Source organism: Bos taurus, chromosome 11, assembly GCF_002263795.3.
Source record: "Bos taurus isolate L1 Dominette 01449 registration number 42190680 breed Hereford chromosome 11, ARS-UCD2.0, whole genome shotgun sequence".
In the NCBI taxonomy this organism is placed as follows: Eukaryota; Metazoa; Chordata; class Mammalia; order Artiodactyla; family Bovidae; genus Bos; species Bos taurus.
This window is the reverse complement of record NC_037338.1, coordinates 72,300,009-72,322,162: the sequence shown is the minus strand read 5'-3', so window position 1 is coordinate 72,322,162 and position 22,154 is coordinate 72,300,009. Positions and strand designations below refer to the sequence as shown.

At 45.5% G+C, this 22,154-nt stretch overlaps 1 protein-coding gene across 4 annotated transcripts; it reads right to left on the bottom strand.

Annotated features, from left to right (window-relative positions):
- Positions 1-530: 530 nt before the first annotated feature.
- GTF3C2 (general transcription factor IIIC subunit 2) lies at positions 531-21,216 on the bottom strand. 4 transcript variants are annotated; one of them, XM_059891803.1, is made up of 20 exons: positions 20,631-21,216; positions 15,785-15,914; positions 12,911-13,181; positions 12,427-12,748; positions 11,572-11,851; positions 9,731-9,825; positions 9,234-9,311; positions 8,985-9,083; positions 7,632-7,859; positions 7,348-7,459; positions 7,025-7,133; positions 5,751-5,776; positions 5,436-5,565; positions 3,473-3,617; positions 3,217-3,378; positions 2,953-3,040; positions 2,566-2,694; positions 2,128-2,280; positions 1,870-1,977; positions 531-1,572 (listed from the first exon to the last, which is right to left on the bottom strand). In XM_059891803.1, exons 3-20 carry the CDS (start codon positions 13,155-13,157, stop codon positions 1,354-1,356), a joined length of 2,730 nt encoding a protein of 909 aa, XP_059747786.1. In that variant the 5' UTR covers positions 13,158-13,181; positions 15,785-15,914; positions 20,631-21,216; the 3' UTR covers positions 531-1,353. The 4 variants fall into 4 exon arrangements, with proteins under 4 accessions (XP_059747786.1, XP_015329050.1, XP_003586709.2 ...); XM_015473564.3 differs by lacking the exon at positions 20,631-21,216 and adding an exon at positions 20,152-20,177; XM_003586661.6 differs by lacking the exon at positions 15,785-15,914.
- Positions 21,217-22,154: the final 938 nt, after the last annotated feature.

The window sequence follows — 22,154 nt, the reverse complement described above, 5'->3', positions numbered from 1 at the left end:
GTCTGTTTCCTCTTCTGCACAGGAAAGGAATTGAACTACTTGATTCCTTTCCCCTTAAAGGAAATTTTCTTGACATAAAATTCTCCACTGAAGAGGCAGAAAGTTCTTCCCAGATATTTGGCCAATCAGTCTAGAGTGCCAGCAGGTTTTGTTCCAAGAAGGCACTGAACTAATCTCCACTCCCTTCAATAGGAGCTGGCTGTGTGCTTTTCTCTACTTCCTGAAGTCATCTGACTCTTGCCCTGCTCCCCACAACCAAACCTCAGGTTATACTCATACATTTGAAGACTATTGTTTGCCTAGTTCTCCTTGGTGGTGGGGGTGGGGTGGGGTGGGAGGGTGGTCCATCCTTGCTTAACAGGCAATATTGCAGTCACTGTGAGTCTGCAACATCCCACAAGATGAGATATATTACTGTGCTTGGATTTTACATACCTCCTATACAGAGAATTGAAATAAAGTAGCTAAATATGTTTAATAAGTCAACAATGTGACAGAAGGATCAAAAATCATGACGTGTAAAAGAATGGTTAAAGTAATTGATGATATTTAATCTAGAGAAGAAAAGACTTGGGAAACACATGATAGCTATTTTTAAATACTTAAAAGAGCAATCACAGGGAAGAGTGACTAGATTTCCTAACACCCATGGTAAAATGTATAGAGGTACTCTTTGACTTGATATAAAGGAAGATTTTAAAAACATGACTGTCTAGGAGTGCTCAAGAAGGGTCAGATGACCAGTGATTGGGAATATTTCATAAGCAGGAGCAAGTAAGATCTGAGCCACTCTTCTGTTGGCAGGGCGTCTGTGGTGTGTTCCTTAGTTAAGGAAGTCCTATAAGCAGCTTCAGTCCAATGAGTTACCATCACCTGCTCGTGGGCCTGTGTGTTGGGTACTCTAAAGAGGAAGTTAGGAAGGCAGTAATATTGGATCCAGAACATAGTCAGACAGGAGCCTTCATGCAGATACCCTTTCCAGTTCTCCAAACACCCACTCACATGTGGTCTCAAAAACACCCAGTACCTTTACTTAGCTTTACCCACTTCACAATATGCTCAATATGAGCAATTTGACTCCCAAGCCTAGGACAGGCTGAGTGTTTCTTGTGAGTCATAGTTTTATGCTGAGACTTGAGAGTTTGTGGAGGGAGAACCCCCCTGCCCGCGGGGGGCCATGATGACAGGAGAAGTCTGTGGAAGGAGAGGGATCTAAGGGGTCCTGGGGAGGCAGGTCTAAAGATCCAGGCCTGGCAGCATCACTGTCCAGGAAGGCCCCAGTTCCTATGGCTGTGTGCTCGGAGCCAATTGTTCTCGGCAGACTTCATTCCAAGGGTCCTGTGGGGACCATGACTAGGGACCGGGCAGAAGGCAATGGCTGGTTGGAGGAAAGCCAGGCCCTGGAGAGGGGGAGGCCAGCTGGAACATAGCACTGAAATGGGCTCGGCTTTCAAGCTGCATACGGTGGCCCAGTGGACAGGTGAGTCCACGGACAAAATGGATCCGAACCAGCCCCGACTGCCCTCCAGAGACCAGCCATCCGTAAGAGTCCAGGTTTGGACTGAAACGTACCTGTGAAAAGAACAGAAAACAAAAGCGATGCTCAGAGTTGGTACTTCAGGGTGAGTCCTAGCCGTAAGAGCAAAAAGAAGGGCCGCAATCTGAAAGAACAGGACCATGATGGGGTGAGAATCAGGATGAGAAGACCATGAAGGAAGTGTCTGTCGTGCTCTGGAGGATGAGGGTGTGGAGCTATTTCCCCTCCTTTGCCATCTCTGTTACCTTTTCCTCTCCGATTTCATGGCTCACAGGCTCAGAGTTGGGAGGAGATGAGAGGAAGGATGGGAAGATGAGAGGTAAGGTTCCTACCTTATGAATAGCTTCCAGCTGCAGCCGGTCCAGGCAGAGCCGTGTTTGCCCCTCTCCCTCCTGCATGCGCAGCATCGGTTCTCTGTGGGGCAGACCGTGGAACGAACGCTGGGGAGGAGGGTATGAGAGGAGAGAGAAAGCGAGCAGATTCTTAGTTTTACATCTTTCTGCTGCAACTCCTCCAGATCCCCTGCTATACAAGGACTCACGTCGTCTACGTTTTCTAATGCTGCACCCATTCTCCTGGCCTCAATTTACCAAATCTGTGTCTTGAAACAGCAAGTAGTGATGGTTGACCGTTTCAGCGTAAGTTCGAGCCTTGGGAGGGTTTGGGGCCCCAGATGAAGCAGAAGTGTGGTCTTGACCTTCAGGACTGTCCTGATATGGTATCAGATCTGCCTTATATATAGGCTAGAAAAAAGAATGAGATTACGACCTGTAATACTGAAGACCAAATAAAAGTAAAATAGAGAAAATTGGTTTGGAGCAGGAAAGACTTTAAGGTAGAAGAAAAGGGTATGTTTAAACCTATGTTCAGATACATGAAGGTAGGGGAAATTATGTACAACTCTATGCTAAGACTTCTAGGGAGAATACTGGGGTGGGGAGACTCTTCTGCTACTTGGCAGCACTAATTTGGGAGGTCAGGTAGATTAGGACCCAACAGATGGTGCTATTAAATATTCATATACGTACGAATCTTCGATCTAAAGGTCGCTTGACATTTGTTGGGTTCAGTGCCATATCAGGCAATATAGCTGCAATGAGCTCTCCAGATATATCTCCTGCAGCTATTGTCCCGAGCCAGTCAGATCCTGAAAGACTCTAATAGGAAGAGACAGATATTTGTCATTCACTCACTCACTCATTAATTCAGTTCTGTGAACTGGTAACAACTGCACAGTCTGAGGGGGGAGAGACATATTTACATAAACAAGCATAAATAAGTTTAACATAATCCATATCCTTGATGACAATTACCACACACCTATCTTCTCTTTCTTTCCAAACCTATGGCCTCTTTCTGACTACCACTAGGAACTGTTTGCCTGTGTACTGAAGGTTTGGAAGAGAGGGGCTCACCCAGACAGTGCCTTTTCGAGGAGCAGTGAAATAGGCCTTGAAACCAAGGTAACCAGCATCAATGTAGTGAATTCCACAGAGTCCATAACTGTAAGAGATAAAGAAAAGAAAATCTTCCTTTTTCTAAGATTAGACTCTTTTCTTCCCCCAGAATCCAGACTCCCAAAGTGAAACAACCCTCCTCTCCCCACAATAATCTGGCACAGTGCACCCCAACCCCGAGGGCCTGTCCCCAGAGCTCATCCTCTCTCCATCCTGCCGTACGAGGCATAGCAGTTGTCCTGAGCCACAGTGACACCATTGTAGGGGAGCAGCCAGGCCAGCTCTGTACTCAAGAAGCGCTTGATAGAGTTTATTGGTTCATAAGGTCGTCGAAGGTCCCAGAATTTGATTTTCCGGTCACTCCCTGCAGAGGCCAGGAAATGACTGTGGAAAGATGAGAGAAGAAGATCAAGTCTGAACAACTCTGGAAGAGTCAGCCTGTCCTCACCTCCCACCTCCACACCCCCCTGTTCAATACCTGTTAGCTTTGCACCACTGAAGAGTACGCACAGCCTGGTCATGGGCTAGGAAACACTGGAACGGGTAGAGCTTCAAGGAGCCATCAGAGAGCCGTATCCGCTGCAGGGGTGAGTTCGTGGGAAGGTTCCATAAAACCACCATGCCTGAGGGTCAGGAAAGAATGTGTAGGTGTTAAAGTCAGGTTATTGCTTCCCTGGTGGCTCAGTGGTAAAGAATCCACCTGCCAATGCAGAAGATGCAGGTGACATGGGTTTGATTCTCTGGAGGAGGAAAGGGCAACCCACTCGTCTTCTTGCCTGGAAAATCCCATGGACAGAGGAGCCTGGTGGGCTACAGTCCATAGGGTGGCAAAGAGTTGGACACGACTGAGCACAGCACATAGTAATCTCTTTTCCTTGCTCTAATTTCTTTCTCTGGCTCCTAGGACCTATGTCTTCTACTCTCAGATCAGATCCCTTATGAAAGACTGGAGGGATTATGATTAGCTAGCCAACATTCCGTCCATGGTTTAAAGACTCAACCTGATATTTTTAGTTCCAGTGCTCATCAACATAAAAGTAATAGCTTAGTTTGAGATCTATCATTGAAAGATAGGTTGAATGCACCCAGTAAATAAAAGTCAAGGGTATTTTTTTTTTTTTTAAGGATAAACCCTTTAGGACAAGGGTTGGCAAACTATAGCCCGTGGGCCAAACACAGCTTGCTGCCTGTTTTGGTAAGTAAGTTTGACTGGAACACGACCACACCCATTTGTTTCCCTGAGGTCTGTGGCTGCTTTCTCTTTACAATGGCAGACGTGGATAGTTCCAACAATGGCCAAAGAGCCCACAAAGCATAAAATATCCACTGTCTGAACCTGAACAGAAATGTTTGCCAACTCTACTCTCAGGCCAAGAGAACAGGCAAAGAGCCAAAAGCAACATGTAGAGGAATAGAAAACAAATGGACAAATAAACTAACTGGGCTGATCCAAAGCAAGCTGACCAGCCTGGCAGAGGATGAGGTAATCACAAGTATAACTTTGATCAATGTAAAAGACATCCCCTTTTTATACAGAAACTCAGTAAATGTAACACTTATGAGCCTTTCTTGAAAAAACTTGACGGTGAATTACAGCTAAGCAATTTAAATAACAGAGCCACGGAGGGGGAGCCTGAGATGAAAGGTCTGGTGGAGACAGGCACTCTTTTCAATATAGAGTTAAGATTAGGTAATTCTGGGAATTAAGATGGCAAAACAGCATCAAGTATCACATACCTTGACAATGTAAGAATAAGACCACCAAAAGGGACACAGGAGATGGTGAGAGGGATGAGAAAAAGCAGGGTAAGAGCGCTAACTTCCTCATCCCCAGCAGAAAGTCTACTGGTGTGCCTAAAAGTGAAACTGTTATTTAAAACCAGTAACAACTGGGACTTGCCTGCTGGTTAAGGATTCACTTTGCAATGCTGGGGATTCAGGTTTGACCCCTGGTTGGGGAATTAAGATACCACAAGCCACAGAGCAACTTAGTTGGGCCCTCCTGGCACAACTAGAGAGTCCGTGCACCACAAGGAAGGATCCCACGTGATGCAACTAAGATCTAATTCAAACAAATAAAAAATTAAAAACAGTAACAACCTAATGATACCAATTAATGTTATTTACAACTTTTTATTCTTTTCCTTTTTAATCTTAAAAGGATCTTTATGATCCCATTTTTATAGAATTCTTTCTCTTTCCATCCAATCTTTTTATACATGCATAGAGAACAGCAAGAAATGATGTTTATCTATTCTTAATTTTTTTTTTCTGAGTGGAAAAAGTCTAGTGATATTTTTCTCTTCTCTATATTTTTTCTACAAGCACGAATTTTTATAACTTCATAATGTTGAACACTGAACCAAAAGGGAAACAACAACCAAAAAACAAGCACATATAAAAATTTAAAGAGCAATAGTTCCCTATGTTTTGTTTTTTACCATTGTAATATCCAGCAGCCAGGTGGTGGTGGGGCCGGGTGGGCATCCAAGCCAGGCTAAGGCACTGACCACACTCAGAGGGTTCTGAAGCTTGCATAGACCCTACCTGGAGGGTTGCCACACAGTGAACCTGCAGGGACAGAGAGACAAGACCAGGATTAGGCATAACTACTGTCTGGAATGAAGGCTCAAATCAGTGTTTAGTCAGCACGGGGTGGGAGATTTTCCAGAGGTGGAAGGAGACTCACTGTGGAATTGGTAAGGGAGGCTCTAGAAGATGGAGCCTTGGCTTAAGGGAGCAGGCTCCTCACTCACCTTATAGATGGCAGGCTTCACTGCATCTGTGAGGAAGAAGGGCAGAAACTGAAGTTCTAGATCCAGACGGCTGGGGTCCCAACCAGGCTGAGCTCGCAGACCAGCACCCCTGCCCTCTCAACAATGCCCCTCCCTCTCACTTTTCTCTTGCCACCATCAATGTGTGAACTTGCCTCTGCCTGCCCCCAGATCCTTCTTCCTGTTCTACTTGACTGTGCCCTTCCTCCTATGAGAATGCCTAATCTCTCCACTCTGCTCTCTTCTCAACTTCGCTTTCCTTGTCCAGAGCGTGGCTCATCTGATCACCCCTTCTGCACTCTCCACTTTCTCTCCTGCTATTGGGTCACTCGCAAGCATAGAAGTAAAACATGCACTCTTGTCTCTGGTTAATCAAGTGAACAGACCAAAGCCTTCCTTTACCCCTTATTTTGGCCACACCTTGTGGCATGTGAGACCTTAGTTCTCTGACCAGGGATTGAACCTGTGCCCCCTTGCATTGGAAGGGTGGCTTCTTAACCAGTGGGCTGCAAAGGAACCCTCCCCCTCTACCCTTCATTCACTTCCAGCCACCGACCTCTTTATTATGATCTCCTTCACAGACCAGCATCCTGAAAGAATTGTCTGTACACCTCTGTCCTAACTTCTTAATTCCCACTCCCTCCTCAATCCATGCCTAACACCAGAAACCACTAAATAGGGAATTTCTCAGGGTTTAAACCCAGGGGCCCTCTTCTTTAAACATGCAGTACTGTTGAAAAACAAGTAAATTTAATCAAATGGGAGCTGCCTTTCTCTGCTCCTTCCTTTTCATGCTCACCTTCAGCTCCATATTCTCCTTCCCTTCACAACAAAGAGAGCGTGTTCTCCTGTATGTTTGGTGGTGAGGGGAGGAGAGGTGAGGACAGGGTTGGGGGAGGAAGAGGAGTATGGCAGGAGACAAGCTCCAGGCACCAGCCTCAGCCTGTGGCAGCTCCTCACACAGCCAGTTAACTGGGGCAGTGAGAGGGGGAAGACCTGAGAGCACAGGAGAGCATGGAAGTGGGGAGATCAAAGACAATGTGCTCAAAGAAGGCAGTTACAAGACTGAAAAAGAGAGAAGTAAAAGAATGGGGAAGAGTGAAGTCAGAATGGGAGGACTGACTGGGTAAGTAAGGCTCTGCACTGGAGACACTGGGCCTGGAGGAGTTTCGGGGTGCGGGGGGAGGGGGTGGACAGGCCCTTCTAAGCTCTGGCCACAACTCCAGCAGCCCCATCCTCCTTGCTGCAATACTCACCTAGGGGCTGCTGAGCCAGCAGGGCCTCGGGATGGGGCAGGCTGAACAGCAGCACCTTCCCATCTGAGCAGGCAAGAGCCAGGAGACCCAGTCGGGGCAGGAGAGGAGCCTAGAGGGTGACACCAGATCTGCACTGAGACTTGCTGCTGGAAGGAATGTCTCAGAAAATGCGTGAGCTTCTGGTCCCTGAAAATCTGATATGGAGCTGCTGGACAAACTCCACCTCCCACTCTCCAACTTCCCTTTCTCCAACTCTGGGAAGACCCAGGGCCCCTTTGTTCTGGCTGAGGCCAAAGGCCACCCCACAGTCAAGTGGGAAGTACCTTCCGAGGGGTGCCTGGAAGTTCCCATGCTCCACTGGGGCAGAACTTGAGGTCCCAGATGCAGCCGTGGTCACAAGCTATCCCGTAGACAAAGTGGGCTCTGTTGCCAAGACTGAGAGAGAGAGCATGTGCAGAGAATGGGTAGGAAGGAAGGGTCTAGAGCTTCCAGAGCCTGTGTTCCCCTTGTCTCAACCCAGTCTGAGCCTTCCCCTGCCCCCAGCCCAGACCCACCCTTCTTTCTTCCTCCACCACTCTCCCCTGGCAGTGTCCCAGCCCCACCTCACCAGCTTTCTTGCTGCAAGGTCCCAAGGTCCCAGAGCTGGAGCAGCCCAGGGCCCGAATACAGCTGGCTCAGTGAGTGTGTCTCATTCATGTCAGGGCTGGAGAAAAGAGCCACATACTGCGAGGCTGCTGACCCCTCTGGCACTGGGCACCAGTCCAGAGCCCAGAGTGGGCCCCCAGTGAAGAAAGACACATCCAAGCGCTCTGGGTGTGCAGTGATAGAGCTAAATCTATAGAAAAGGCAAAGATGAAAAAAAGAAGCTAGTAAAAGGCAGTAAGGACTTCAGTAGATGAATGGATCAACTGTGATACATCCAGACAATGGAATATTACTTGGCACTAAAAAGAAATGACCTATCAAGCCATGAAAAGGCATGAAGGAAACTTGAATGCACATTACTAAGTGAAAGAAGCCCACCTGAAAAGGCTACATACTGTATGATTCCAATTATAAGACATTCTGGAAAAGGTGAAACTATGGAAACAGTAAAAAGATCAGTGATAACCAGAGGCTGAGGAGGGGAGAGGTAGGGGATGAACAGGCAGAACACAGAGTATTTTTAGGGCAATGCAAATACTCTATATGATACCATAATGATGGATACCTGTCATTAAACCTTTAACCAAACCCATAAAGTGTACAACAGTAAGAGTGAACCCAAAGGTAAACTATGGACTTTGAGCGATTGTGATGTGTTGGTGCAGGTTCATCGATCGTAACAAATGCGCAAATGCGCCACTCTGGTGAGGGACTGTTGATAATGGGGAAGGCTGTGCGTGTCGGGGTCGGGGTGGAGCGGTGGTGGGGAGAGAGGGAGTATATGGGAACTCTCTCTACCTGCCTCTCAGTTTTGTTGTGAACCTAAAACTGCTCTTAAAAAAGAAAAAAAAAAAGGAATGCAGACAGAATGGGAGTGCCACCTGGAGCTCCTGACCTAAGCAAGCACCAGAGCATCACTCACAGTCAACAAGCGAGACCAGTCCTAGCCACCATGTTATCTTCCTCCTTCCCTTCCCCAGGTCTGTCTAGCTCCAGGCTCACCTTCAAAGGTGACAGGCCATGCATTCTGATTCACTACAGTGTTCACTCTAGGGCCAGTCTGTCCACGTCTAGCTGAGTAGATGTGACCTTGAAAACTTGTTCCACCCTCAACCTCCCTAGGCTCCCTCAGTCTGGCCAGCAGAGAGAAGCACTGCAGATTAGAGGGGGCTGAGCAAATATAGGCAGCTCTCCTAGCCTTGGGACCAACTGGACCAGCATTCAGGGAAGAACAGGGCCAATCTCCCATCCCCTTTGACATCCATTTTTCCTACTTCTGTCTCCCAGAATCACAAAAAAGAGATGCGATCATCACCTGTTTATTCTGTAGAGGGTGCCATCTTCAGGAAGTCCTTCACGTTGTACAGAAAACAGCGGGGACTTCTCCTCCTGGGGCAGGTAGGGAGCTGCCTCACTGGGGGATGGCAAAGGGAACAAACAGTCTAAATGAGGAAAAGTTTCACCTATACTGGGATTCCCATGATCAATCTAGAGTCCTCAGTTACCCTTCTGCCTCCAGGGGTGTCACCCGCTCCTAGATTTCAAAGATGCCCCTTCAACTTACAGTTCAGATAACAAGCGCCACTTCCACGCTAAAGGAATCCATTCCGCAAACTCCCAGTATGAATGCTTCTGATCTCGGCTGGAGGAGCAGAAGTAGCATTAGTGAAGGAGAGATTCCAGAGCAGCACTGCCCCATAACTTTCTTTGAGGATGGGAGCAATCTGTTATCTGTGCTAATCTAACACACAAGCTGCAAGTAGCTATTGGGCACTTAAATGTGGCTAGAGCAACTGAGAAACTGGACTTTTAATTATATTTCATTAATTTTAAATGAAATTTAAATGGCTTCGTGCAGCTTGCAGCTACCAAACTGGACAGCACAGCTTGAGAGCTTCTGCCTTTGGAGCAGGACCTTTGAGTTACAAATGTCTTCCCCCTGTTCTACACTGCGGGTGCTTGCCCCTACTTCTCACAGCCCCACTGCTAGGCTGGGTCCTCGGCCTTCCTTTGTTCTCCACCCCTACCTTTCATCCCCAGCTCCCGTTCCCCAAGTCTCACATATCCTTGGTGAGATGAAGGCACTTCCAAACAGGGGCCATGATGTGATTTGGTAAGCCATTGTGAGCCATTCCCCGAACGTGTGGCTTCTGCTTCTGAGGATCAAATTGAAGAAAGTGTAAGTCAGAGAATTTTACAGGCTAGAGAAAGTCCCCAGGAGAGAGCTTTCTCAGCTTTTTCTTCTTCTGGTACTACTTGCTCTCTAATTTTTCTCCTATCGGCATCTTAAAAGATTTGTATCTTAACCATTACAATGACCTCTCCATCTTTTGCTCTTACTTCTCCAGCAAAACCTGCTCTCTATTTTCTGTTCATCTTCCTTGGTGTGTTTCTACAGCACTTAATTCAGAGCACTCCTATTTGCTTCCTGAAGCTCCTGCCCTGGGGGTAGCCTCCCTCCTTTGAGGGTTAGTCACTGAAGGTATTTCCTAGAGTTCCTGTGTCTTCTCAACCCTCAATACATGTACTCCTGGTAATCTCATCCTTTTGACTCATGGCTTTGACCCCCATTTTTATGCCTGACTGCATCTTAGCAAATGTAACCTTTACTCAGTCTCAACTTTTCTACAAAATCTAGACTCATACAATGTGGTGCTGAGCCATATTAGAACTTGAGGCAAAAGTGAGTATCACTAGTATACTTCCTGCCTTTATTGAAAATTTTGTATTTTCTTCAACATAGATTTGTTGCATTAATTTTGATTTTTAAGATGTTGCATTGAGACATTTATCTTTACTAGAGGGTTCTGGTGCTCCCTTAAATGCCCCTGGGAGGAGTAAAGCACTGGTCCTATATATCTGACTGGCAACCAGACGTCTCCAGAAGGACGGCCCTTGACCCATTGGCCCCTCCAGCTCGACATGTCAGAAAGTAAACTCATCACTTCACCTGCCCACCTTCACCCTTCCTGCATCCCCCACCCTTTCTGTGTTCCCAAGTTCAGTGTATGAGAGCACCATCAAAGTTGGAAACTCCTGCCCTTTCCTCTCCTTCAACTCCCAACTGCTATTAATCCTCTTATGTATCTCTTATCTCTGTCTCCTGATCTTTTCTTCCTCCACTGCTTAGTTTAGGCCCTTACCACCTCTCACCTAGAGAAATGAAGCTGCCTTCTCATTGTCAACTGCAAATTAACCTATTTTCCTAACCGATCATGTTCTTTTCCTACCTAAAAACCATTGTTGTACAGAGTTTCTGTTTGGGATGACAAAAGTTTTAGAAATGGATAGTGGTGATGGTTACACTACACTGTGAATGCATTGAATGCCCCTGAATTGTACATTTTAAAACAGTAAATTTTGTTATATCTATTTTACCATAATTATACACGCACATACTCTATTGGCTCCTACCAGTTTCATTTCTTTCATCCTCTCTAGTCTAATCTTCCCCACGTTAACCCAGGCCCTATGCTGCAGCCATAACCAGTTTCTGGGAAATCATCCTCTCTGACAAACTTCAGTTCCTTTCTAGACCTAACTCAACGAGCATTTCTTTATGAAGTCTAAGCAGTTAACCACCCTTCCTCTATATGCCTAAAGCATTCTGTTCCCTCCTGGTGCAGCATTTATTATACTGTAAGCTTTGTACGGGAGGACCCTGTCTTATTCATGATTGTGCTTCCTAGCTCAGAGGAGATGCTCAATGTATGAACAAATAATCTTGTTTAGTTACACCCTCAGCTTCCAGAATCTCAACTGTGTTTGAAGTTGCTCTTTCTTAACTTTCCCCTGTTTTGGCCATCCTAGTTACTAGGCTAAAGCCTTCCTTCTGGGCACCCTGCTGATCCTCCCAATAATGCTCCTATTTCTCCCTCCATGGTCTTGTCCACTCAGGTTACCTGAGTAGATCCTCGGGTAGTGCTTCGGGGCGCTGCAGGCTCGGGGTCAGAAGAGTTCTCACTTGGGGCCTCGCTTTCTTCTGCTTCTTCAGCCTCAACCTGGAGAACAAAGTCTTCATCCCGTGCGGTGTTATCCCCTTCTCCACGGAGACAGGCTGCCTGCGGCTGGATTATCTTCGGCTGGGTAGGGCTGCTCACCTGGGGGCCCTCAGGACAGGACACTGGAGTAGGCAGCGCTGTTGAGAGCTCCTCCGCCAGTTCCTGAAGATACAGAAGTGCCCTGCAGGACAGGGCAGAGTCAGAGCCATAGCACAGCCACTTCACCCAGGGCCCACTCTGCCTGACGCTTGGCCAATTCTCATCTCACTAGATCCTCCCAGTGACCGTGTGAAATGGCTATTACTTTCCCTCCCCCTTTGATAGATGTAGAAACAGAAATCCAGGAAAGTTAGGTGACTTGGACAAGAGGATTCAGATCACATATGTGGAATCTGAACCCAGGTCTTCTGAGTCCAAGTCTGAAGCACTACCACAGTCAGAGATCATTGAGGGAAAATGGAAAGGATGGAAGGACATATATATGCTGACGTATACAGCACAGTAAAACTGCAGTGAAGACTTGGAGGAAATAGCGGAAAATGTGATAGGATGAGGTACAGAAAGAAACCGCCCACAGAATTTAACCAGACAGAAACTGCTGTTGAAGACCTAGAAGACTGCTCAAGTGCCCAGAAGCCAGCACCACCCCTGCTTACCTGACACCTCACCACAGTCCACTCATCTCTCCAGCATCTGCTCCACCCCCACCCCTTCACCCCAGCCCCCCTCCACCAAGCTGCGCCCCACAATCCTTACACTTGGGCAGCCCTTCGGCGGGGTCGTTCCCCAGGAGGGGTCTCAAAGTCCTCAGGGGGCATCTTTGGATGTGGAGACTCTGGCTGATCTAGGCCTTTGGACAACTTCAGCAGTAGCAGATCTGCCTTGGACTTTCGACCTCGTTTCTTAGGCATGGGGGTGGACAGAGGGTTGGATTGATCTAAGAGACCAGGAACCCGAGGGGCTGATGGAGAATTAGGCTGCTGGGGCCTTTTGGGGCCTTTCCGTGTCCTACCACCTCTCTTCGGGCCAGGCTTTGAGGCCCTAGGCTTTGGGACCTTTGACATCTCTGAAGAAAGATCTGTAGAGAAGAATATGGGTCTGTGAGATGGGACCAGAGCTCAAACCTTTTTGGAACAGATTACACCATACCCAGGTTGTAAAGTCCTATGAGCTTGACCTGCTCTCGTTCATCTTAAGCTGAGCATGCGGGGCTAAAAGGCTGAAAGATCAAGGGACACACCTTGCTGTTGCAGTCTGGAGAGGCTTTCCTGCTCTGGAAGGAGCCTCCTCTCATCCAGAGAATCCTCATATCCAGGGAAAGGGGTAGATAATGGCATCTCTATGGAAGCCTCCACACTGGTTGTTTCTGAGGAGGCCTTGACGTCAAGCTGGTTCAGCACCTCTTGTCCAGGAGAGTCTACCACAGTCATGTTCCCCACGGGGCCGGCCTCCTCCAGAGCCATATAGCCGACCCCGTAGGTATCCATTAGCACCCCAAAAAATGGCTGCCCCTGCATGCAAGAGACATACAAATGACGAGAAGGAAAAAGCTCTGGTAAGAGCTCAGATTTTTCCACCTCCTGTCTTTCTCTTCTCATCATTGTTCCTCCAACCACCCCCACCACCCCACCTTCCCAACCAACCAGAAACCCAAACTCTGGTCATTCATTCATTCAGCAGTAATTCCTAAGCATCTTCTATATAACAGGCACTATTCTAGGATCTGGTAACATGACAATAAGCAAGGCAGACAAGGTGCCTGATCTCATGGAACTGACAATGAACAAACAATAACAAGCTACCATTTAGTAAATGCTTACTACATGCCAACTACTATTCTAAGTGCTTTATTCAGATGATTTAAAGTGAATGAACAGTTATTTAACCCCTTTCCCTGAAACCTAATGAAATGAATCATTCCTCTCTTAAAAAAAATGAGAAAGAAAAAAAAAAAATCACCTGTTATGAAGCAGGGAAAGGCCACAAGTTTCTAAAATAAACTATAAAGTATAGCTGCCAGATACTATACAATTTAGATCAAACTGAAGGAGAACAGGATGACTAGAGCTAACATCCATCTTTGTTAATATTAGTCAAGGTGCAGATTTATTTAAGGATAGGTAATTTCTAGTGTCCTGCTAGCAATCTTTCAGCTGGATGGGGAGGTGGTAGCCTATGAGACAATTAAGGAACATCCCACTGCATTAAGAAACTATTTAGACATTGAAGAATAGACTGAAAGTGTCACGGATCTTCATTTTCTTCAAACCCAAAAAGTCAGCTATGCAACTACGGACCAAAGAAAACTGACAATGATAAACAAAACAGTGACCGCCACACCAAAAACCTGAGCAACAGAGAACTGCAAGGGCCCAGTTTGCGACCAGAATAACCTACCTGTCTGTGACAAAAGGGAAGAAATAACTCAGATCCAAGGAGGAATCCCTCCATAGATCTGTATATGTCTTAAGGATGAAGAATTCATCAGCCTCAGTGGAAAGTGTGTTAATACAAATACCATAAGAAATATCATACAAATTAAAATTTCCTACTGTCTCTTTTCAAGAAGATATCCTTATGAACTATAACAACAGCCGACTCTCTAACTCAGGTGCTAAGGATACATTATAACACCATATGCTAAAGATACAACATAACAATATCAAGGTAAATAGAGGTCAATGAAACTCCACCTACATTGTTCTCTTTGTTGCTGTTTAGTTGCCAAGTGGTATCCTGTTCTTTGCAACCCCATGGACAGTAGCCTGGCTCCTCTGTCCCTGGGATTTCCCAGGAAAGAAGACCAGAGTGAGTTGCTATTTCCTTCTCCAGTGGATCTTCCTGACCCAGGGATTGAACCTCCATCTCTAGCACTGGCAGGTAGGTTCTTTACCACTGAGCCACCAGGGAAGCCCACATTGTTCTCTGGTAAACAGCAAACCCGGAGAGAACTACTCCATTCAAAATCAGGAATAAGCAAAAAGGATCCAATGGGACCTACGCCTAGTTGCTATAGAAAGAATAAAAAGGACTCAAATGAAAAAGGTGAAAAGTACTGTTTCAAAGAATGTCTCCAGAAAACAAGAAATTTTCCAACAAAAACTTCTATAGTTTCAAAAAAGCCAGAGACTGTGAAATCCAATAAGAGATCAAAGAAGAGATAAAACAATGGCAAGGCAAAAAAAGAGCTGGTAGTCATAAGGAAAGAAACTGAATAAAAGAATAAAATCAAAGAAATGAAAATCAGAGGAGAAGCAAAATGTTGAAACTACTGAAAAGACAATCAGTGGTATGAAAGGCATTTGAGAGAAACCATGCAGACTATAAAGAGATAACGGTGACTAGTGGGGAAGGCAATGGCACCCCACTCCAGTACTCTTGCTTGGAAACTCCCATGGATGGAGGAGCCTGGTAGGCTGCAGTCCATGGGGTCGCTAAGAGTCAGACACGACTGAGCGACTTCACTTTCACTTTTCACTTTCCTGCATTGAAGGAAATGGCAACCCACTCCAGTGTTCTTGCCTGGAGAATCCCAGGGATGGGGGAGCCTGGCAGGCTGCCATCTATGGGGTCGCACAGAGTCGGACACGATTGAAGCAACTTAGCAGCAGCAGCAGCAGTGAGAAGATGGTATGGGCGAAAAGAGAAAATGGGGAGCTAATATATGAATAATTGCTATTTCTAAAGAACAGAGAAGAAAAATGGGAACAGAAAAAATGTTCAAAGACCTAACAAAAGAAAATTTCCTGAAATGAAAAACAGAATGTGTACTTTCCTGAAGTAAAGGAAGATCTCAGCCTAAAGTTAAAAGGGCTTATCATATAAAAAGGACACAAAAATCAATAAAGACTCATTAAGAAATATCTGAATGAAGACTAAATTTCTCCTACAAATGGGGGTGGGAGGCAATCAGGTCAGCCTGGGAGTTCTTAGAAACATTTGATGCCAGAGGATAAAGAAACAAAAGGATCAAAAGAACTCTTAATTGTCATTCATGTAAAGGTAACAGGATGACATTCTAAATACAGAAACTTCTACAAGTTTCTAGAAATTACAAAAGTAATCCCCAGAATAGAGGAAGGGTTAGGGGGCAAAAAAGTTTAGGAATAAGTACTTATCAAACTGAGAAGTGGTTCATAGCTGCTGGTTCAAGAACCACCTGGCCTCTCCTCTGCCACGGTAGGGAGTCACAGCTGAACCAAGAAGCCCCTGCCATAGGTGATGGCTCCATAAACAAGCTGCCTCTGCAATAATCAGAAAGTGACCAACTGAGGCAGACTCTTCTCTGGCTTGCAGATCCAGAACTGTGTCACTGCCACAATCTGCAAAAGCAAAATGCATGCCCTCTGGCCTGCCTCCTCTCTAAACTGAAGTCTAAATTTGAGTTCTTCAAGAGCATATTCGATTTGTAAGACCTAAATCATATTCAGAATCTTGAATGGAAAAATTCCAGGAAATGAAGTTTCTAGCTTTCCAGGCTCTCAAGTGGAGGTTGCTCATTCTCTCGAATCCCACTTACCCCAGGGTAGAAAGTGGGATCAGTGTTTTCTCAGTTCTTCTCCAGTGCCAATTCTTGACCAAAAAGTCCTCCCCATCTTGTAAAACCTTGTTCCTTCCAAGCCCGTAACATTTGGCTAAATCACTGGTATCCACTCCACTGTCACACCCGGGATGCCAACATATAAAACCTTTTTTTAACCTCCAAAATCACTAAGACACCCACTGTCTGATCACGACCTCCCATCATTACAGCCAGGCTGCCCAACTATGATCACTGTATCTACTCTTCACCATGTTAATTACTCCACTATCCACTGATCACTCGAGTTTCTCCCTATGTCAGCCATATCCCATGTAGTTTAGACTCCTTTATTTTAATCAGATTCTTATTGATATTACAAACTTCCTTTCATCTTTTTGTTTCACAGGCCTGGCAAAACTCAAGTCCTGGATGAACCAATCCCCCATTGCAACCAGTACATCTAAGCTAGCTGGGCACTAAAGTCACACTTTCTTTCTGTCAGCTCCCACACCCTCTCCTTTAGTGTCTAATCCCATAGTCTTCAGCAAATGACTAAGTCTTAGATTTCTGAAACAAAAACTAAAAAACTAAAAACCAGTGGTCAAGAATTTGCCTTGCAATGCAGGGGCAGGTTCGATCCCTAGTCAAGGAACTAAGACTCTCGTGTCACAGAGCAACTGAGCCCCTGTGCCACAACTAGAGAATCTGTGCACCACAAAGAAGATTTTGTGTGCTACAACTAAGACCTGACACAGTCAAATAAATATTTAAAAAGAAAAAACCACCAAAAGCCATACTTCAATTTCTTGTCAAATAACTAACACTCCCTGCTTCTGAGTCCGTCGTCCACTCTGAAGTCAAGCTTTCCAGTTATGTTCTCGCTCCATGCCCCCTCTGGGCCCACCCAAGGGAACTGGTGATGCTTATCCTTTTCCTTTCCCTTGCCTCCTTCTAAACTGCAGCAAACGCCTTCTAAAATTTAACAATTCACTTGTTTCTTGTCTTTACACGTAGTTGGCAGCTTTTTGCTTATTTGCAAACTCACTGCTTTTGTCCTTCCATATTCAATTCAGTTTGCTTTTTCTTTTTTAGGTTTGTATAAAACCTTTAATTGATACAAAATACTTATAAATATGTGTAGAATGTAAATAACAATAAAACACCTGTGTATCTGCCATATTTCAACTCAGTTTTAATAGAAATGTAACTTGTACATACTCAATTTCCTTAAAATTTAAACATGTCACAAATATATAAATATAGTGACAAATCAATTGACATTAAAAATGATGGGAAACAATACAATAACTCTTGGCAAGCATTCAGATCAACTAGTGAGAGTAATCAGACCTACAGGAAAAAAACCTATAGGCTTCGAGAATTCAGTGTGCCATGGGCATCAGTTTGTATGCTTTATAGACGAAAAGGAGAATGTCAGTTAACAGAGGGAGTTAGTTAAATGAAGATCAGTTAAGAGAACTTCTGTATGTCTTGAAGATTTCTCCGTATCTGTACACATACATCCATCTCATTCTTCTGGGCTACTATGTGGTGTTCCATAGGATTATAGTTTATTTGGGTATTTCCCTTTTAATGAACAATTGGATTACAATACTATTACAAATACTACTGCAATGAATATTCAAGTATAGATCTCTTCAGTAATGAGAAATTATTTTTCTAGAATAATCAGCTGAAGTGAAATTACTGGGTTAAAGCGTACACACATTTCAAAATTTGATACTTCCAAACAGGTCGCCAAGATGAAAATCAATTTATACTCCCATTAACTGTAAAAATGGGTATACGCATTTTACTACCCTTGTCAATCTTCGATTTTTGCCAGCCTGATGGGTGAAAAAATTCCTCCTTGTGTGTGCTTTTAGTCACTCAGTCATGTTGGACTCTTTGCGATCCCATGGACTATAACCTGCCAGGCTCCTCTGTCCATGTGGGTTCTCCAGGCAAGAATACTGGAGTGGGTTGCCATGCCTATCCTCAGGGGATTTTCCCGACCCAAGGACAACCCATTTGAAGTCTCCCTCATTGCAAGCAGATTCTTTACCCACCAGGGAAGCCCATTTATTTGCATTGTCCTGATAATAACTGAGGTTAGCAACTTCTTTTTTATATGTTGGACATCTATGTCTTTTATGAATTGCCCATTTCTGTAGGACAAATTGATCATTTTCTTATTGATCTGTGGAGTTATTTATGTTGTGAATATTTTCTCTCGGTATCTACCTTTTTTAACTTTGCTTATAATGTTTCTTGCAAAACTAAGGTTAAATTTTATGAGTTAAATTTCTCAGTCTTCTCCTTTATGGCTTCTGTGTCTTTGTGGCCACCCTGCCTCACATAGGATCTTAGCTGCAGACCAGGGATTGAACCCCTGCCTCCTGCAGTGGAAGTGGAGAGTCCTAACCACTAGACCACCAAGAAATTCCTGTGTCTTTAAAAAAGGTATTTCCTACCCCATTGATAATATCAGAATATAACATATCTTATTTTTTTCTAAGGATTTTTCTAGTTTTAGATCTTACATGTAGCTGTTTAGTCCATCTGGAATTTTTTAATAAGAGATATGGATATTTACTTATTCCATAGTTATTTTCTTTATAAGTTTCATAAGATAGGGACCTTGTCTGATTCATTATTGTATCCAGAAACTAGTACATGGTAAGTGCAATAATTAACCTTTGTTGATTTAAGGACTAACTTCTCAAGGTACAAGAATCTCTATAAGGATTCACTTCTCAGAGAAGGCAGCAGCAGGGTGTAGTGGTTAATTTCCATTTTTGACTTTACAATACAAATTTTGGACACAAGCAAAAGAGGTTTAGTAAATTTGTACCAGGATTTATAAAATTTTAAATCTGCACCCCAAATTGTCTGGTTCCCATGCTGCTCCAAGGCCGCCAGCCTGATCTCCCCAACCACAGAAAATGATTAGGTAACACTGTTCTGCAGGTATGGAATTATTTTACACACACGGCATGGTCTAATACATTATTTCCAAAGTGTTCCCATGGTACAACTGGTGGTCTGCAAGATGACTTCTGATACAAAATTGAACAATTTTATTTGATTAATTATGTTTTTATTTTAACTTGTATTTAAAAAAACTGTAACTAGTCCATGAAATCCCTGGACTAGTTAGATCAAGACTAAAGCACTTAAACCTTAAAATTAAATCAATTTAAAGAAAACAATTAAGAAAGTACTACAGATGATAAGAAAGGGTGGCAAAAAGGAACGAAGGCACAGGAATGAGGTTTGTGTAACAATATGCCGCTGGGGCCCTCGGCTTGCACCCTGCACTTTTAACAAAGTGAGTTTCGCGGGTGAAGCTCAAGTCGCCACCTCTCCCTTTCGGAACAGAAAGCCAAGTTGCTGCGTGATAAAAGGACTAGATTGGGAAACATAACTGGCCCCTGGCTGCGCCAATGGGGTTGCAGCGCGCGGGGCACAACCCCCAGGGTTACAAGGACCTCGCCGAGGAAGAGGCTGAACACACTACAATGAGAAGACTGACCCGCCACCACCCTAGGGGTGACCGCTTGCTCTTTCTCAGTCCTGGGAGTGGGGTTAGCTTTCACCACTAGCCTGTTCGGGAAGTGAGCCGTGAGTTTCCTAAGGCTGAGGACTACAGTAGGTTCGCAGAGTTCGAGGTTTGCAATGTTCGCAGCGCCGGGGCCCGGACACAGGATAAGATGTTACGGACACCTCACTGGGAAAGAAGGCGAAACCCGAGGAGATCAGAGATAGGGGCTGCCACCGTGGGTTAGGGAGGTGGGGAGCACGGCGGTTTCCGTAGGAGCTCGGGGGCTGGAGGTCGCGATGCTGAGCAGAGGCGGAAAAGCGGAGCCGGAATTGGTTCCCAATGTCTTAGTGCTATCAAAAAAAGAAGGGGGGGTAGTAATCGTGGGGCCCCTCACACCCCGCTGCGGTACACTCACCCTCACCAAAGTCCTTCCGGAAGTCCAAGTTCGAAGATGGCGCCGCCTGTCTGGTCGCCGTTTTATGACGAAATCTAGTAGCTACTCTTCATTGACGTCCCCCCCCACCCCCAGTGCACAAGGTAAACACGTGGGCTTGGCCGGGAATTTGTGCCCCAGGACGTTTTCTATTAGACTATGTATTCCATAATGCAATGCGGCGAGCGTCCCCAAGCCCGTCGCAGCGGGCGCCGCTCCCGGGCCTCCGAGGCGCGGGGGACGAGGCACGGCCTTATGGGAATTGCAGTGTCCCGAAGGGAAGACTGACGCCTGCGCGTTGACGGCCGTCGCGCCCCCGCGGGTTCCCACGCGGCTTCTATGCGAGCCTCGAGAGTGCGGGCGCCCAGGCCCGAGTGTCGCTCCCGAGCGCTGAATCCTGGCTTTGTGTGGAGACTACTGGCCCGTGGCTGGCAGGGCCGGGCAGACCAGAGAGTACTTACCCGCAACCCCCGCGCCGTCGAGCGGAAGCCTGGGAGACAAAGGAATCCGTGCCTCGGGCCGCGGGGGAACGACTCCGGCTTCCGCCCCAAGGGCAGCCCCCAGCAGATCCAGCCACTAGTGTAAGCCAGGGATGGACCCGAGACCGAAACACAGTGAAGGGGAGGAGCAGAAGAAAAGCCTGGCTTGGAGACGCTCTACTCAAATGATCCTCAGGCTTGGACCCTCCCCTTGGTCGTAGGCCTCTCCCCACTCCCTCCCTGGGTGGTCGGTTGTGGTTGGAGAAAGAATGTAACAAACTTCTGCCGTTTCCTGAGGCATTTAAAGCTGTAAATCACACAGGTCTGCATATACCGAATAGGAGAGTTCAGGATATACAAAAATGGACAAGAAAGGATGGGGTAAACCAGTCTTTTCCCAGATAATCTCATCTATTAAATTCCCTTGGTTACCCAAAATATTTATGAAAAACAAGGGAGAAGCTGCTGCTGCTGCTGCTAATCGCTTCAAGCTAGCCAGGATTTAAAAGCTAGAGCAAGGGGACTCCCATCCCATTCGTCTTAAGTGGCCTAAAACAAGCTAAGGCTGTGCTGTGGCTTAGGGCAGGCTTTGTGAGGGTGCTGAAGTGGGTGCAGTGGAGGCTGTGGTTCCTCTCAATTTCAAGCATTTCTCTCTTCATTAAAAAACTTGTTTCAAGCATTTATTTCTCTAATGAACAAACCTCTTTGCCATTCCTATTGCCTCAGATTATCTTTGACTTCAACTATTGCAAAATCTTTCTCATATTAATAATTGTATCTATTTGGGGGATAAGACATTCACATGATTCGAAATTCAAAAGATGCATAGGGTATAGTGAAGACTCTTTTCCACTTCTCTCTCCGGTCTCCCGGACCACATCTACCTAGGCAGTTTTTTGTTACAAGTCCAAGACATTTTCTGTATTTATACTCATGCAAATACATATATATCTTTCCCCATTTTAATTCAAACAGCATCTACATTGTCCTGCACTTTACTTTTAACTGAGTGTACCTTGGAGACTATTCCATTGCTATATATAAAAACCTTCCTTATTGTTAGATTTCTTGTGTGTGCTCAGTTGTTAAGTCATGTCCAACTCTTTGAGACCCCATAGACTGTAGTCCACCAGGCTCCTCTGTTCATGGGATTTCCCAGGCAAGAAATACTTGAATGGGGTTCCCATTTCCTTCCCTAGGGAATCTTCCTGACCCAGGGATAGAACCTGCAGTCTCCTGCATTGGTAGGCAGATTCTTTAACAGAGTCACCTGGGAAGCCCCTATGACTGCTTAGTATGTAATTATATAAATGTAATGTTAGTTCTTATTACTGATGGGTATCTAGGTGGTTTCCAGTCTTTTGCTAATACAAACAATGCTGCTCTATGCTCATGTGCCTGATACACAATGAAGCCAAACAAACTGAAACGTGGGAGTTTGGAACAAAAAAAGGTTTACAGCAGGGCCATACAAGGAGCTGAGTGGCTCATGCCTAAAGGCCCTGA

Coding starts and splice junctions, on each gene's coding strand:
- GTF3C2 (XM_059891803.1), bottom strand. CDS start 13,157: ATGGATACCTACGGGGTCGGCTATATGGCTCTGGAGGAGGCCGGCCCC. Junction 2,695..2,952: donor CTCGAAAAGGCACTGTCTGG/GTGAGCCCCTCT, acceptor TCTTCCTATTAG/AGTCTTTCAGGATCTGACTG. Junction 2,281..2,565: donor GACCTTTAGATCGAAGATTC/GTACGTATATGA, acceptor TCTTTTTTCTAG/CCTATATATAAGGCAGATCT.